The following is a 12,547-nucleotide window of genomic DNA, read 5'->3' on the forward strand; positions in this document are numbered from 1 at the left end:
ATAGCCAGCTGCAAAGTCGGAACTAGGGACCAGGTGGGGCCCCTAAATGGTGCCATAGTCTGTTGGGGACCAGGAGAAAGTCCTGGCAGAGCAAAGGAAATAACTAGGCTCCTGAGTTGCAGCGGCCAAGGGAAGAACAGGCCGGAGGGGTTGAGCCGGGGCGGAGCTGGGCTGCTGGGGCTGGACGCGCTATCCCCGGGCTGAAGCTCAGCGGTCGCCTGGCAACCCGGATGGCGCGGCGTTCGAACGGAAGCGAGGAACCAATCAGGATGTCCGGGGCAAACCATTCCGGCGACGGGGGGAGACTGGCGAACTCACTTCCCCTTCCTCTGCGCCCCCCGGGCCTCCGCTCTGGTGGGGGCCTGGGGACAGTCAGGTACCCCGTCCACCTCGGGTGCGCAGAGCAGTTCCGAAGACGCCCCTGCGGGTCCTCATGCGGGGCTGGGGCCTTCCGAGCAGCGTTGGGCGCGGCCATTCCGACCTCGGGTCCGAGCTGTCAGCCTCTCTAAGACCCGTATTGGAGGAGCCAGGACTCTCCTAGCGCCGGCTCCAGGTGAGGGGGCGGGTGGTCTGGGGCGCGCGCTGGGGTCTGAGGGGCTCCGTGAGCGCCTGCTGTATGCGTCCTGCCCGCGTCGTATGTGCGGGGAGGAGTTGGTACCCCATTTCACGGATGAGAAGGAATGAGGTGCGGAGAGGCAAGTGGCCTGGCACAGCGAGGTCTGGTGGGGAATCCAGTTCAGGTCTTTCTGCTCCGCCTCGAAGTCTCCAGTCGGGGTAGATCAGGATTTGCCTTGGGAGGCCCAGACACGCAGCTGGGGGTCAGCTTCTCAGCCTCTTAGCTGCAAGGCCGCCGAGCCCTGGTGCCCTGGCTGGATGATCTCCCTCCTGCCCCATTCTCCCGCGCAGTCCTCTGGGTGCCCCTTCTGGGCATCTGTCTTCCCTTCTCTGGAACGCCAGAGGGTGGACTCAAGGCGCGTTTGGGGTCCTTCTGCCCACGGGGTTCTGAATCGCAGTGCTGTCTCTGTCAGAGGGCTGTTCTGGGGGGGATCCGAGGGGACTGACGTGTCTGGGGTAGATACTAGGTGGGCAGCAGGTGCTCTGGAGCCGCTTTTAGATTCTTGGGAATCTGCCCCAAGTTGGGGGAATGGGTAGAGGCAGCCGCTCAACCTGAAGCCACTAGTCACCAGAGACTTTGGAGTTGGGGACGGGGCCGCGACGGGTCCCAGTGGAGCATCTGACTTGGGCCGGGCCCTGCCTCCTGGGGATGCGCTGGGAACTCAGAAAGAAATGAACTCTTTCATTTAGTCTCTCAACAAATATTTATTGACTTCATATGCCCTGCCCTCCCCCTTTTCTATTTTGTCTCTCTCAGTGGCATTTACCCATCTGATGTCCTATGGCTTTCAGTTATTAGGGAGCTGATTATCTTCCTCGGCTGGAATGCGATGCAGGGAGGGGCTAGGGTGAGGCAAAATTGAGGGGTGCTCAAACCTCTAATCAAGCTAACTAAAGCTAACAGTTATTGACCATTTGCTGTGTGTCCTGCTGGTGGAGATCGACTCACATGGTCTCTGTCACCATTACAAGCACATGCCCAGCCCAGCTGTCCCACTTCTAAGGCAACACAACGTCGGTGCGGTGACGCTGCAGGGTGGTTTGTAACAGGGCGCGTCTGGACACACACTAAGTGCTCATCAGCAGGCGCTGATAGGCTCCTTATGTACTGATGTGGCACCACAGATATTATTGAACAACGTATATTATTAAGCATATTAATAACACATATTATAATTAATAATATATTAACAACATTCTTAAAACAACACGTATTATTGAGTAAAAAGAGCAAGGTAAAAACAGTACGCGCAGCATTTTGCCATATGTGTAAAAAAAAAAAAAAGAAAGAAAGAATATATGTCCATAATTGTTGCTTGTATCTGCCTAAAATCTCCCTGGAAGGACACACAGCTGTCTGGTTGCAGTGCTGATTGCAGGGAGGGGAACTGGGTGGCTGGGGATAGGAGTGGGAAGGAGTTTATTTTTACTTTATTCTCCTTAGAGTTTTTGTTGGGTCATGTGCATATATCACCTGGTTGAAAAATTATATATATATATATATATACACACACACACACACACACACACACATATATATACACGTATATGTATATATACGTATATGCATATATTATATGTATAGATATGTGTATATATTATATACATATATACGTATATGCATGTATGTATATATTATATACATATATATGTGCATATGCATATATGTATATATTATACACATATAATATATATATATATATGTCATTATAGATTATATATTTAATCATAAGACCACTGCCCTCTCTGTGATCTGTCATCGACTTGCTGTGTGACTTTGGGCAAGTTTCTTCACGTCTCCTGGCCAAGATAAGAAGCCACGATAGTGAGCTCAGGCCTGGGCAGAAGGTAATCCAGGACAGGAAGTGGGCTTGCCTGTGAGTTGGCCCCAACCTCCACCTTCCCAGCCTCGTGAGCCAGGCCCGTCTCTAAGGCTTTGCATGTGGTCTCTCTCCGTCTCCACCGCAAGCCCCTCTGTCCCCATTTTGCAACTTGAGGTACAAACAGGCGCAGCTAATTGGGTTGATGGAGTTGGGCCGAGTAGGAGATCAGTGCTCCAGGCGTCTGTGCCCACACCCCTCCTTCAGCCCGCTCACCTCTCCCTTGCTGAGATGTGTGCCAGGGTGCCCTGGGCAAGGCTGGTTCTGGGCAAGGCGGACTGCAGGCAGGCCAGGGCATGAGAGTCTGGGGAGACTCCAGAAATAGAATGGGGCCTGCCGTGGCCCCGGAGGATGCCCAGCTGGGTGTCTCTGACCCGGACAGCTGGGCTGAAATCGAGCTGGGCTGCCCTATTGGCCCGCCCCTTCTCTGCTGCCTGGAGCCTTCCTGATCCTTTTCTGGGGCAGGTGAGGGCCACCCTGTCTCCACCCAAGTCAGGGCCTGGCTTCTAATGAGCAGCAAGAGAAGGAGGTGGAAGGAAGGGGTGGGGTGGGGGTGCAGAATGTCATGAAACTTGTAAACATCGAGACCACACCTCTTGCCCCCTAGACAAAGAATAAAAATCACGAACACCTCTCGACGAGCACTTCCCTCTGCCAGGTACTTTATGAGCATGTGCTCGTTTGATTCTTGCAATTCTGTGCTGTTATTTTTTTCCACCTCACAAAGGGAAACTGAATGCAAGAGAGGTTTAGTGACTTGGGCCAGGTCACCCAGAGCAGGAATTCCGATCCAGGGGGTCTGACCCAAACTTTGTGCTCCCTCTTTTTCTTCTCTTGGTAAAATGTATATAACATAAAGTGTCACATCTTAACCATTTGTTAAGGGTTCAGTTCAGTGGCATTAAGTCTGTTCGCACTGTGGTGCAACCATGGTGATTCTCTTTAAAAAGTTTTCCTAACCATCATACTGTTTTCACAGCAGTTACGCTGGTTTATTTTATTTTATTTTATTTTATTTTATTTTATTTTATTTATTTATTTTACTTTGTTTTATTTTGTTTTATTTTTTGCACCATTTTATATTCCCACCAACAGTGTTCAAGGGTTCCAGTTTCTTCACATCCTCACCAACATTTGTTATTTTCTGTTTTTGGGTTTTTTTGTTTTTTTGTTTTTTGTTTTTTTTTGTTTGCTTATATGTTTTGATATTGTCATCTTAATGGATGTGACATGTTATGTCATTGTAGTTTTGACTTACATTTCCCAAATGATTCATGATATTGAGCATCTTGTCATGTGCCTATCAGTCCTTTGTACACTTTCTTTGAAGAAATGTCTGTTCGACTCTGCATGCTTGGATTTGCAAACTTTGAGAAAAGCGGGTCAACGTTCGGGGTGATGAAGTCCTCACCCAGGAGCTGGGCACCGGAGTATCACATTTTGGTGGCATTTGTCACGCACAGGTTGGGAGAGGGGCACTGTTACAAGTCCTATTTTACGGCTGGGGAAACTGAGGCACGGGAATGTCGATTATCTTACCCAGGAGCTCAGTGCTACTCCGGGGGAGCTGGGATTTGAACCCTGGCAGGCTGGATGCAGAGTCTGTGCTATAGAGGTGGCCCTAGGGCTGGAGCGGGGAAGGGCACTGTAGGAGCAGACCCCGGCCGTGCAAAAGTTTGGATGTGATGTCTTTGGAGGAAGAACGGAGCTCATCTGAAGTGGCCAGAGCCCAGCTTGAAGGGGGAGGCTGGAGGGGAGGGGGAGAGATGGGGGAAGCCCTGGGGTGAGGCAAGAGGTTTGGAGGAGGCTTGGTGGTGAAGGGCCTTTGTCTCTGAGGTGGCCCGGTTTCCAGTCCTGCCACTTAGTCAATGGTGTGCCGTGTGCACACCTGTATGCTTGGTCCCGGGAGAGGATGAAAATACAGAAATAGGAAACGAGTGATCAGTAAGCGAATATCTAAAACGACAGGGTAGGATGAATGCGTGGAAGGGAACAGATAGATGAGAGAGTTGGCAGGAGCCTCAGGGTGGTCAGGGAGGCCTCTTTGAGAAGGTGGGACCTGAAGAAGGTGAGCTAAGAGGTTTGAAGCAGAGGACAAATGGTGCAGAGTCCGTGAGGCGAGAAAGACCTTAGGGTGTTGAAGACGAGCAGGGAGCGGTATGTAGCTGCAGCAGAAAAGGCTGGGACTGAGGTGGGAGGGGAGGGCGGGACCCCGATCCTGGAAGGCCTGAGTGCCAAGTTAGAGAGTCTGGGTTTTACTCTAAGGTGATGGGGAGCCATAAGTGGGCCTAGGCAGAGCAGTGATGAGATCTGATGTCTGTTGGGAAAACATTGCCATATTGCCATTTTTTAATGTTTATTTATTTTTGAGAGAGAGAGAGAGAGAGAGAGAGAGAGAGAGAGAGAGAGAGAGTGAGCAGGGGAGGAGCAGAGAGAGAGAGAGAGAGAGGAAGACACAGAATCTGAAGCAGGCTCCAGGCTCTGAGCTGTCAGCACTGATCCTCACGTGGGACTCGAACCCATGAGATCGTGATCTGAGCCGAAGTTGGGAGGTGAGTGACTGAATCCCAACGCTGAAGATTCTGTCTCCTCCCCTTCGCTCCACTCCCCCAGCCCTGTTCCTGGATTCAAATCCCGGATTCAAATCCTGGCTCTGCCACTTACCAGCTGTGTGACCTCTGGCAAGTGGCCCCACCTCTCTGTGCCTCAGTTTTCTCAACTGTAAAAGGAGCATAATAGGAGTACCTCAGGGCGAGTGTGGGGATTAAATGAGTCAACAGATACAAAGAGCTCAGAACAGTGTCAGGTACAAAGAAACCACTCAGAACATTTCTTATTATATTATGAAAATTGTTTTTTTTTTTTTTGCTTTTATGACGGTTATTGCCTAACAGAGCCCTCCCCCTTCATCCTTCCCACCCTCAGTAGAGGGCCAGGCAGGCACCCAGCAGGAAATTGTGGGGAACCATGGTCTTTAGGCTGGCCTCCCTCATTCCCCTAAAATCAGGCTCCAGGGCCTGGAGGAGGCCTCAGAGCTGACTCACTCCCAAGGGGGAGGAGAGTTGTTTTCTGAATCACTTCCTGTCCCCTCATAGCCCTCTGCCCCAAACTGGGTACAGCCCCCACTTGGCACAGACATGAAAAACTGGGCCCCCTTTGACTTCCCGAGGACTCAGGGCCTTCTCTGGGCTTCAGGATCCCAGTGAAACTGGCCTCATCAAATGTGCCCACCTGAAGTGACCTACTAGGGCTTGGCTTGGCAGTGGAGACAATCACCTCCCTCCCAAGGATTCCTTCCAGCAGTCTCCTCATCTGTAAAATGGGCATTAAGTAGTACCTCCCTGGGGTGGGGGTGGGGGTTGTCCAGAGATTTACATAAGTATAGTGCCTGGGACTCCAACACCCTAGTTATTCTTATTACCATTGTTGCCGTTGCCACTAATATTTACAGCATGCACGAAGCTTCTACAGGCCCTCTCAGAGCCTAAGAACTCACACTGACCTGGCCTGGAAGGTGAGACTCTCCTCATTGGCAAATGGAGGGCCAGAGGGGGCCAGCAACCTGCTCAGGGACACACAGGTAGAACGGGGTGACATGAAGGCTTGGTCCGGAGGGAAAGTGCCCAAGTCGGACTCCTCAGGGTGACTTTGGGCAACTAGCTCAGCCTGTCCCGGCCTCAGTATTCCATTAGTCAAATGGGGATAATAATAGAGTTCACCTCACAGGGGTTGTTGGGAAGATTAACATGGATTGATTAATACCAGGAACAGCACTTTCTCGTGCCTGGCACAGTCAACGTTAACTGGCGGTCATTGAGGTCGGGAGGGGGGTGAAGGGGGGTGGGGGACGCCGTTTTTCCACCTCCCACGATGGGTGCGCTGGCCCGCGTGGCCACGGGGACTGCGGGTGGCAGATGTGCGGATGTGGCCAGTGTAGCTGTGGGTTGGGCGGCCCCGGCTCGCGGAAGAGCTCCCTGGGATAGGTCCGGGCGCCAAGCCCGCAGCCAGCGCGCCTGGGCTCAGGTTCCGGCCCCCGCCTGGCTTTCGTTCTTTCCTTTCGGGTACTACCTGGGCCGGCGGGTTCACCTGCCCGAGGCAGGCCGCCGGAAGTTGCGCAAACGCGTGCTACTTGAGCCCTAGGTGGGCCGGGCCGGGGGGAGCGCTCTGTAGCGGGGCGCGCTCGCAGCAAGGTATGTGCGGGTCCGGGCGGGCTGGGGGCCGGGGGCGCAAGGGGGTGGGGATCGAGGCCGGAGTGGGGGGGCCTTCCTGGGAAGGTGGGGACGGGGCGGGGGCTCACCTTCCCGCCTGGACGAGACCTCACTTAAGAGCCAGGTCGACCCGGGCTCAGAGAGGGGCGGTGAGCGGCCAGAGTCACACAGCGCGCCGCCTGGCTCGCGGCCTCCTCCGTCGCTGGGAGTCTCCGAGAGAGTGTCCCGAAGCGGGGCAGGGCGGAAGCCAGACCGAGGATCCGAGCTCCCCAACTCCCTCAGGCTGACTCTAGGGAAGCCGGTGGGAAGGGGGCGAGGTGCGGCCGCATGCCCCGGGGATGCCCTAAGAGAAGGGCTCACAGCTGGCGCTCTAGGGGCCATTTGTGGGTAGCGTTTGAAACCCGTAGGCGGGGCGTTGGCGATGAGAGGAGGCCTCGGAGAGGACGAGTCCCACCTGGGAACTGGGACCCTTGGCTTTAACACTCAGGAGCCGCCACACCTCCGTTTGCCCACCTGTGAAATGGGATTTGGTCCGATCAGTTTAGGATTCGCCTCTATCACGTGCCTCCTTTGTCTGAGGCTCCGGCGCTTCTGGAGCTGCCGAGAGACCCCTGCCAGGGGGGCGGTCTGCGGAGCTGGGTCGTCAGAATCATCATAAAAACCTCGAGCCCCGTTTTTGGAACGCGGCCTTGCGGCCAGGCGCTGGGAGAGTCCTCGACCTGTTTTATCTCTCCATCCTCGCGGAGACCTGGAGGCTCAGGTCTATTTTTAACCGCGTTTCAGATAAGGAACCGGAGTGTGTAAGAGGCGCAGCTGCAGGAGCAGGGGGTGTGCAGCGGGCGGGTGGGCGAGCTGGCCAGCGGCCCCCAAGCCCGGCTTGGCTCCTGGCTTGTGTCCGGGCTGCGGGAGGAGCCCCTGCGGCCAGGGGCTCGGTCCGAGGGCGCGGGGCTTCTGCCCTGGCCCTGCCCATCTGACCTCCGTCTTCCCCCGGTTTCCCAGGATGGTTCCCGGGAGGGAATTGCCGCCGCCAACGGGTCGGACTGGTTTGGTAGGCGGCGGCCCGGGGGTGGGGCAGAGGCTAGTTACCTCGACCGGGCTCCGCAAGGCTGCCTTTCCTGTCAGACCCTTCCTGCCTGAGGTCCCCTGGGGGTCGGCCCCCAGTGGGGCAGCTTTCCTTTCCCACCTACGCCATCCCTTCTGCCTTGGGAGCAGCTCTGTCTCTGGCCCGACAGCCCCGAAGGTTCTGGTAACTTGCCATGGCTGCGCCGGCCGAGGTCTCAGACTGGGGGCTGGAGGCTAGTTTGGGGTGGGGAGAGCAGATACGTTTGCAGACCTGTTTGTTTGCTCCATCCACACTTACTTACTTACTTACTTAATTTATTTATTTATTTTCTTTTTGAGAGAGTGCGAGAGAGGAGAGGGACACAGACAGGGAGAGGGAAAAAATATTTTAAATGTTTATTTATTTTGAGAGAGAGTGAGTGGGAGGAGGGCCAGAGAGTGAGGAGAGAGAATCCCAAGCAGGCAACAGTAAGTAAACGTAAAAAAAAAAAAAAAAAAAATTATAAAAATTTTTAAAAATGTTTGTTCATTTTGAGAGAGAGAGAGACAGAGCACGATCAGGGGAGGGGCAGAGAGAGGGAGACACAGAATCTGAAGCAGGCTCCAGGCTCCGAGTTGTCAGCACGGAGCCCCATGCCGGGCTCCAACCCTCGAACCGTGAGCACGTGATCTGACCCGAAGCTGGACACTTAACCGACTGAGCCATCCAGGTGCCCCTGAGAGAGAGAGAAAGAGAGAAAGAGAATCTTAAGCTGGCTCCATGCTCATTGAGGAGCCTGAAGCAGGACTTGACCCCATGACCATGAGATCATGACCTGAGCCGAAATCACTCAACCGATTGAGATACCCAGGCGCCCCTCTCCACACAGGTGTTAAAAATTATTATCGAATATGCTAAGATTTAAGAACCTAGAGTTTTCATGCACATCTTTCTTCCAGCTTCCTAGCACATTCCATACCTCCCACCTTGGACGCATATGCCTGCAATAGGCTGGATGCATCCCTCTCTAGTTTATCTGAGGTCTGCCCATTCTCATTTGGTCCCCATGGACATTTTAATTCAAGAAAAATGTATTGAACATCTATTATGTGTGGAAAGCAATATCCTGAAACAGATTCAGTGAACAAAACAGACAAACCACCTTCCCTCGTGAAGCTGTATTTTAGGGGCATGGGAAGAACAAAGAGTAAAACTACATAGACATAATAGACGAGTGAATTAGGCTTCGTATGAATTTGTGTCTTATTTATCGGCTCTGGGGCCTAGGTTGGTCACTTCTGTAGTCTCACTTTTCCCTGCCTGTAAAATCAGATGACAGTGACCCTTCTCACATTGGGGGAATTCCAACTGAATTCCAGGAGGATTCCAGGAGAGGATGGTGTTATTTATTTATTTGTTTATTTATTTATTTATTTATTTATTTATTTATTTATTTATGGGACAGAGAGAGACAGAGCATGAACGGGGGAGGGGCAGAGAGAGAGGGAGACACAGAATCGGAAACAGGCTCCAGGCTCCGAGCCATCAGCCCAGAGCCCGATGCGGGGCTTGAACTCACGGACCGCGAGATCGTGACCTGGCTGAAGTCGGACGCTTAACCGACTGCGCCACCCAGGCGCCCCGAGAGGATGGTGTTAAACGTCTAGCACACAGGGATGTCTGCCTTCCCACCCCAATCCAGACTCCTCCTGTCATTCTGGGTGACCAACGGGGCGGTACAGTATAGCTTTCTGTTATGGAAGGAAATGCTCTAATCTGCTTCGTTTACTGTAGTGACCACTAGAGTGGCTGTTGTGTACTTGAAATGCGGCTAGTGTGATTGAGGAACTGAACTGTAAGTTTTTGTTTAATTTAAATTTAAAGTTAAGGTTGACTAGCCGTATGTGGCTAGTGAATTAGACAACACGGGTGTAAATGGTCTGAATGACAAGTCTTCTTGGGGATCATCTGGATTGAAGTCCTCCTCTCTCGTTTTTCAGATGAGAAGGTTCAGGACTTGGTCTGTGGGTTTTCTTCCGGCCCATCTCTGGGAGAGTTAGTGGGGGACACTTTGTGGCTCCAGTCTTTTCTTGGAAAAAGGATCAGGGCTGGCCTGATGCCTGGGGCACGAGGCCCTGATGCTTAGGTGATCATGTGGACGCCTGTGCACCCAGGTGTGGGCCCCCTTGCCTCTGGGTGCCCATCCTATGGCTGCTGGCAGATCCAGGGTCTGCTTGCTCTTAAGCAGGGTTTTGTGATTGTGGGCATTTCCAGCTTCTCTTGGAGCAGCACAGCACAGGGCTGATATTTCTAGCTGACAGGCATCCGTGGATCACTGTGAAGTCCATACTGGAAGCTGATGAGTGTCTGGACTTCACTGGGGTGGGGGTGGGGCCTTTCTACACTCCTCCCCCGCTGGCTTATTGCTATGCCTGGGGCCTGGCGTGTCCAGACGGGTGGATAGCACAGGGCAGCTTCCTGCCTGAGTGGGTAAGGGTAGAAGGTGGGACCAGGTTCCCTGGGGCCAGTCCGGGTGGGGTGTGGGGTTACAGCGCTTTCTCTTGGTCACCCAACCCTAAAACTGCTGTGCCGGCACCTCCCTGGTTGGAAGCAAGGGGCAGAGCCATCGTCTTGCTGGGTTAGCTTAATCAAGTTGGTTGAACTCCCTGAGCTTCAGTTTCTCTGTCTGCAAAATGGAGCTGTTAAGAGGACCCGTTGAGAGATTAAGTTGGCTGGGGCCCAGCATATGGCCTGGAGCCCACTTTGCTTCCTTTAAAGCGAGGCTTGTCCTGTCTTTTCTGCTCAGGCTGCTCCTGTCATTCTTTGGCACTTTTTCCTCTCTGCCTCAGGAGGGGCTGGTCTCCTGAGAAGGAGGCGGGGGTGTGGGCGGAGTCACAGGCCCTCAGTGGTGGCTTTCTGTCTTCTGATTGGCTCCCTGTGAACCAGGGGCGTGGCTATTACCTTTTAATAGGGAACGCGTCTTCAGCCCATTTCGGTCTTTGCTGAGCCTTTGTCTGAGCGCGCTCAGCCTCTGTCTTTCCTCCCCTGCAGCCGTTGCCGGCGTCCAGCTGCCAACTTTCTGCCTGGATCTGGCTCCTCATTTCTCCGGCCTTCCCAGACCAAAGCCCTCAGGGTATGTAATAGCCATGCCTGTGGACACACTGACTCCGGGAGCCCGGGACACCCCTGCCCTACCTTTCCGCCTGCGGACCAAAGTCCCTGGCTACCTGCTACGGCGGCCAGCAGATGGTGGAGCCCGGAAACCCAGTGCTGTGGAGCGCCTGGAGGCTGACAAGGCCAAGTACGTCAAGAGCCTGCATGTGGCCAACACCCGCCAGGAACCTGTGCAGCCCCTGCTGTCCAAACAGCCACTCTTCAGCCCTGGGACTCGCCGCACGGTGCTCACGCCTAGCCGCCGAGTCCTGCCTGGCCCTGGCCGCCGGCCCCAGCTGGACTTGGACATCCTTAGCAGCCTTATCGACTTGTGTGATAGCCCCGCGTCCCCTGCCGAGGCCGGCCGTACCCCTGGACGGACAGAGGGAGCCCACCAGGCGCCCCCAGCCACGCCCCCACGCCCACCGCCCAGTACAGCTGCGGTTCGCCGAGTGGATGTCCGTCCCCTGCCTGCCTCACCTGCCCAGCCCTGCCCATCGCCAGGCACTACCACTGCCTCCAGCCCGGCCCGCCCCCCGGGTTTGCAGCGCTCCAAGTCGGATTTGAGTGAGCGTTTCTCGCGGGCAGCGGCCGACCTTGAGCGATTTTTTAACTTCTGCGGCCTGGACCCGGAGGAGGCAAGGGGGCTGGGAGTGGCCCACCTGGCGCGGGCTAGCTCAGACATCGTGTCCCTGGCCGGGCCCAGCGCTGGGCCCGGCAGCTCTGAGGGGGACTGCTCCCGCCGCAGCTCTGCCACTGTTGAGGAGCGGGCGCGGGAGCGGGAGCGCGTCCCCTATGGCGTGTCGGTGGTAGAGCGTAACGCCCGCGTGATCAAGTGGCTGTACGGGTTGCGGCAAGCGCGCGATACCCCAGCAGCTGAGGGCTAGGCTTCCGCGGGACGCCGCATTTGCCACAGACAGATCTTAGAGAGGCAACTGGCCCCTTGACCTCTTCTGCATCCATTCGCGGGCTTGGGGCAGACCGGAGGCTGCTGCCTTGTGTGAACTTGGTGTGGAGGCGGAGCCTCAGAGGCGGGACCAGCATCCACCTGGCAAGGACTGACTCTGGAGAGAGTTGCCTCTTGACCTTGGGCCACCCTCTGCCCTTCACATGTAGAGGTTTTGACATGAGTCCTACTTGGCTCTTATTGTGGGTTTGGATTTGGGGCACTTAGCCTTCTCTACCGAGAGTGAGGGGCCAAAGGATCTTACTAGGCCTAGCGGTTCTGTTTCCTTCTTCCTTGGTCTCTGACGTTTGCTGACTTCCTCTTCCTCTCCCAGGGGGCCCTGGTTCCCTGGGAACTTATTCTGGGTGGGGGCAGGGCCTTGGCAGCCTGGCCTAGGTGGGTAGACTACAGGAGGGACTGATAGGAGTCTGTACTGCTCTGACTCCCCCCACCCCCCCCACCCCCCTTTGGTTAATAAACACAAATGCTTGTTTTTCAAAGGCTGGGTCATCAGACTCTTCTGTGTTCACAAGGAGAAGGGGTGGGAGAGGTCTTGGGGTGGGGCCTTCAGAACTTAGTAATTGTTCACCCCAGGATCTGGTGGGGGCATGAGGTCAGTGGTTGGTCTGGCCTAAGACTTGCCCCACAGGGGGTCCTCATAACCCCTCTGGGTAGCTTCTGGGCCTCCTTCACGGAGGAGGAA

The 12,547-nt window shown here is 54.7% G+C and overlaps 1 protein-coding gene across 1 annotated transcript; it reads left to right on the top strand.

The window, feature by feature from the left end:
* The first annotated feature begins 320 nt into the window (after nucleotides 1-320).
* FAM110A (family with sequence similarity 110 member A) lies at nucleotides 321-12,338 on the top strand. Its single transcript, XM_047069252.1, has 2 exons — nucleotides 321-553; nucleotides 10,797-12,338. Exon 2 carries the CDS (start codon nucleotides 10,892-10,894, stop codon nucleotides 11,783-11,785), a length of 894 nt encoding a protein of 297 aa, XP_046925208.1. The 5' UTR covers nucleotides 321-553; nucleotides 10,797-10,891; the 3' UTR covers nucleotides 11,786-12,338.
* Nucleotides 12,339-12,547: the final 209 nt, after the last annotated feature.

The sequence above is a fragment of the Lynx rufus genome, unplaced genomic scaffold (genome assembly GCF_022079265.1).
Source record: "Lynx rufus isolate CCGP_SWC_20201006 ecotype Redwood Valley unplaced genomic scaffold, mLynRuf1.p SCAF_8, whole genome shotgun sequence".
Taxonomy (NCBI): Eukaryota; Metazoa; Chordata; class Mammalia; order Carnivora; family Felidae; genus Lynx; species Lynx rufus.

Coding starts and splice junctions, on each gene's coding strand:
- FAM110A (XM_047069252.1), top strand. CDS start 10,892: ATGCCTGTGGACACACTGACTCCGGGAGCCCGGGACACCCCTGCCCTA.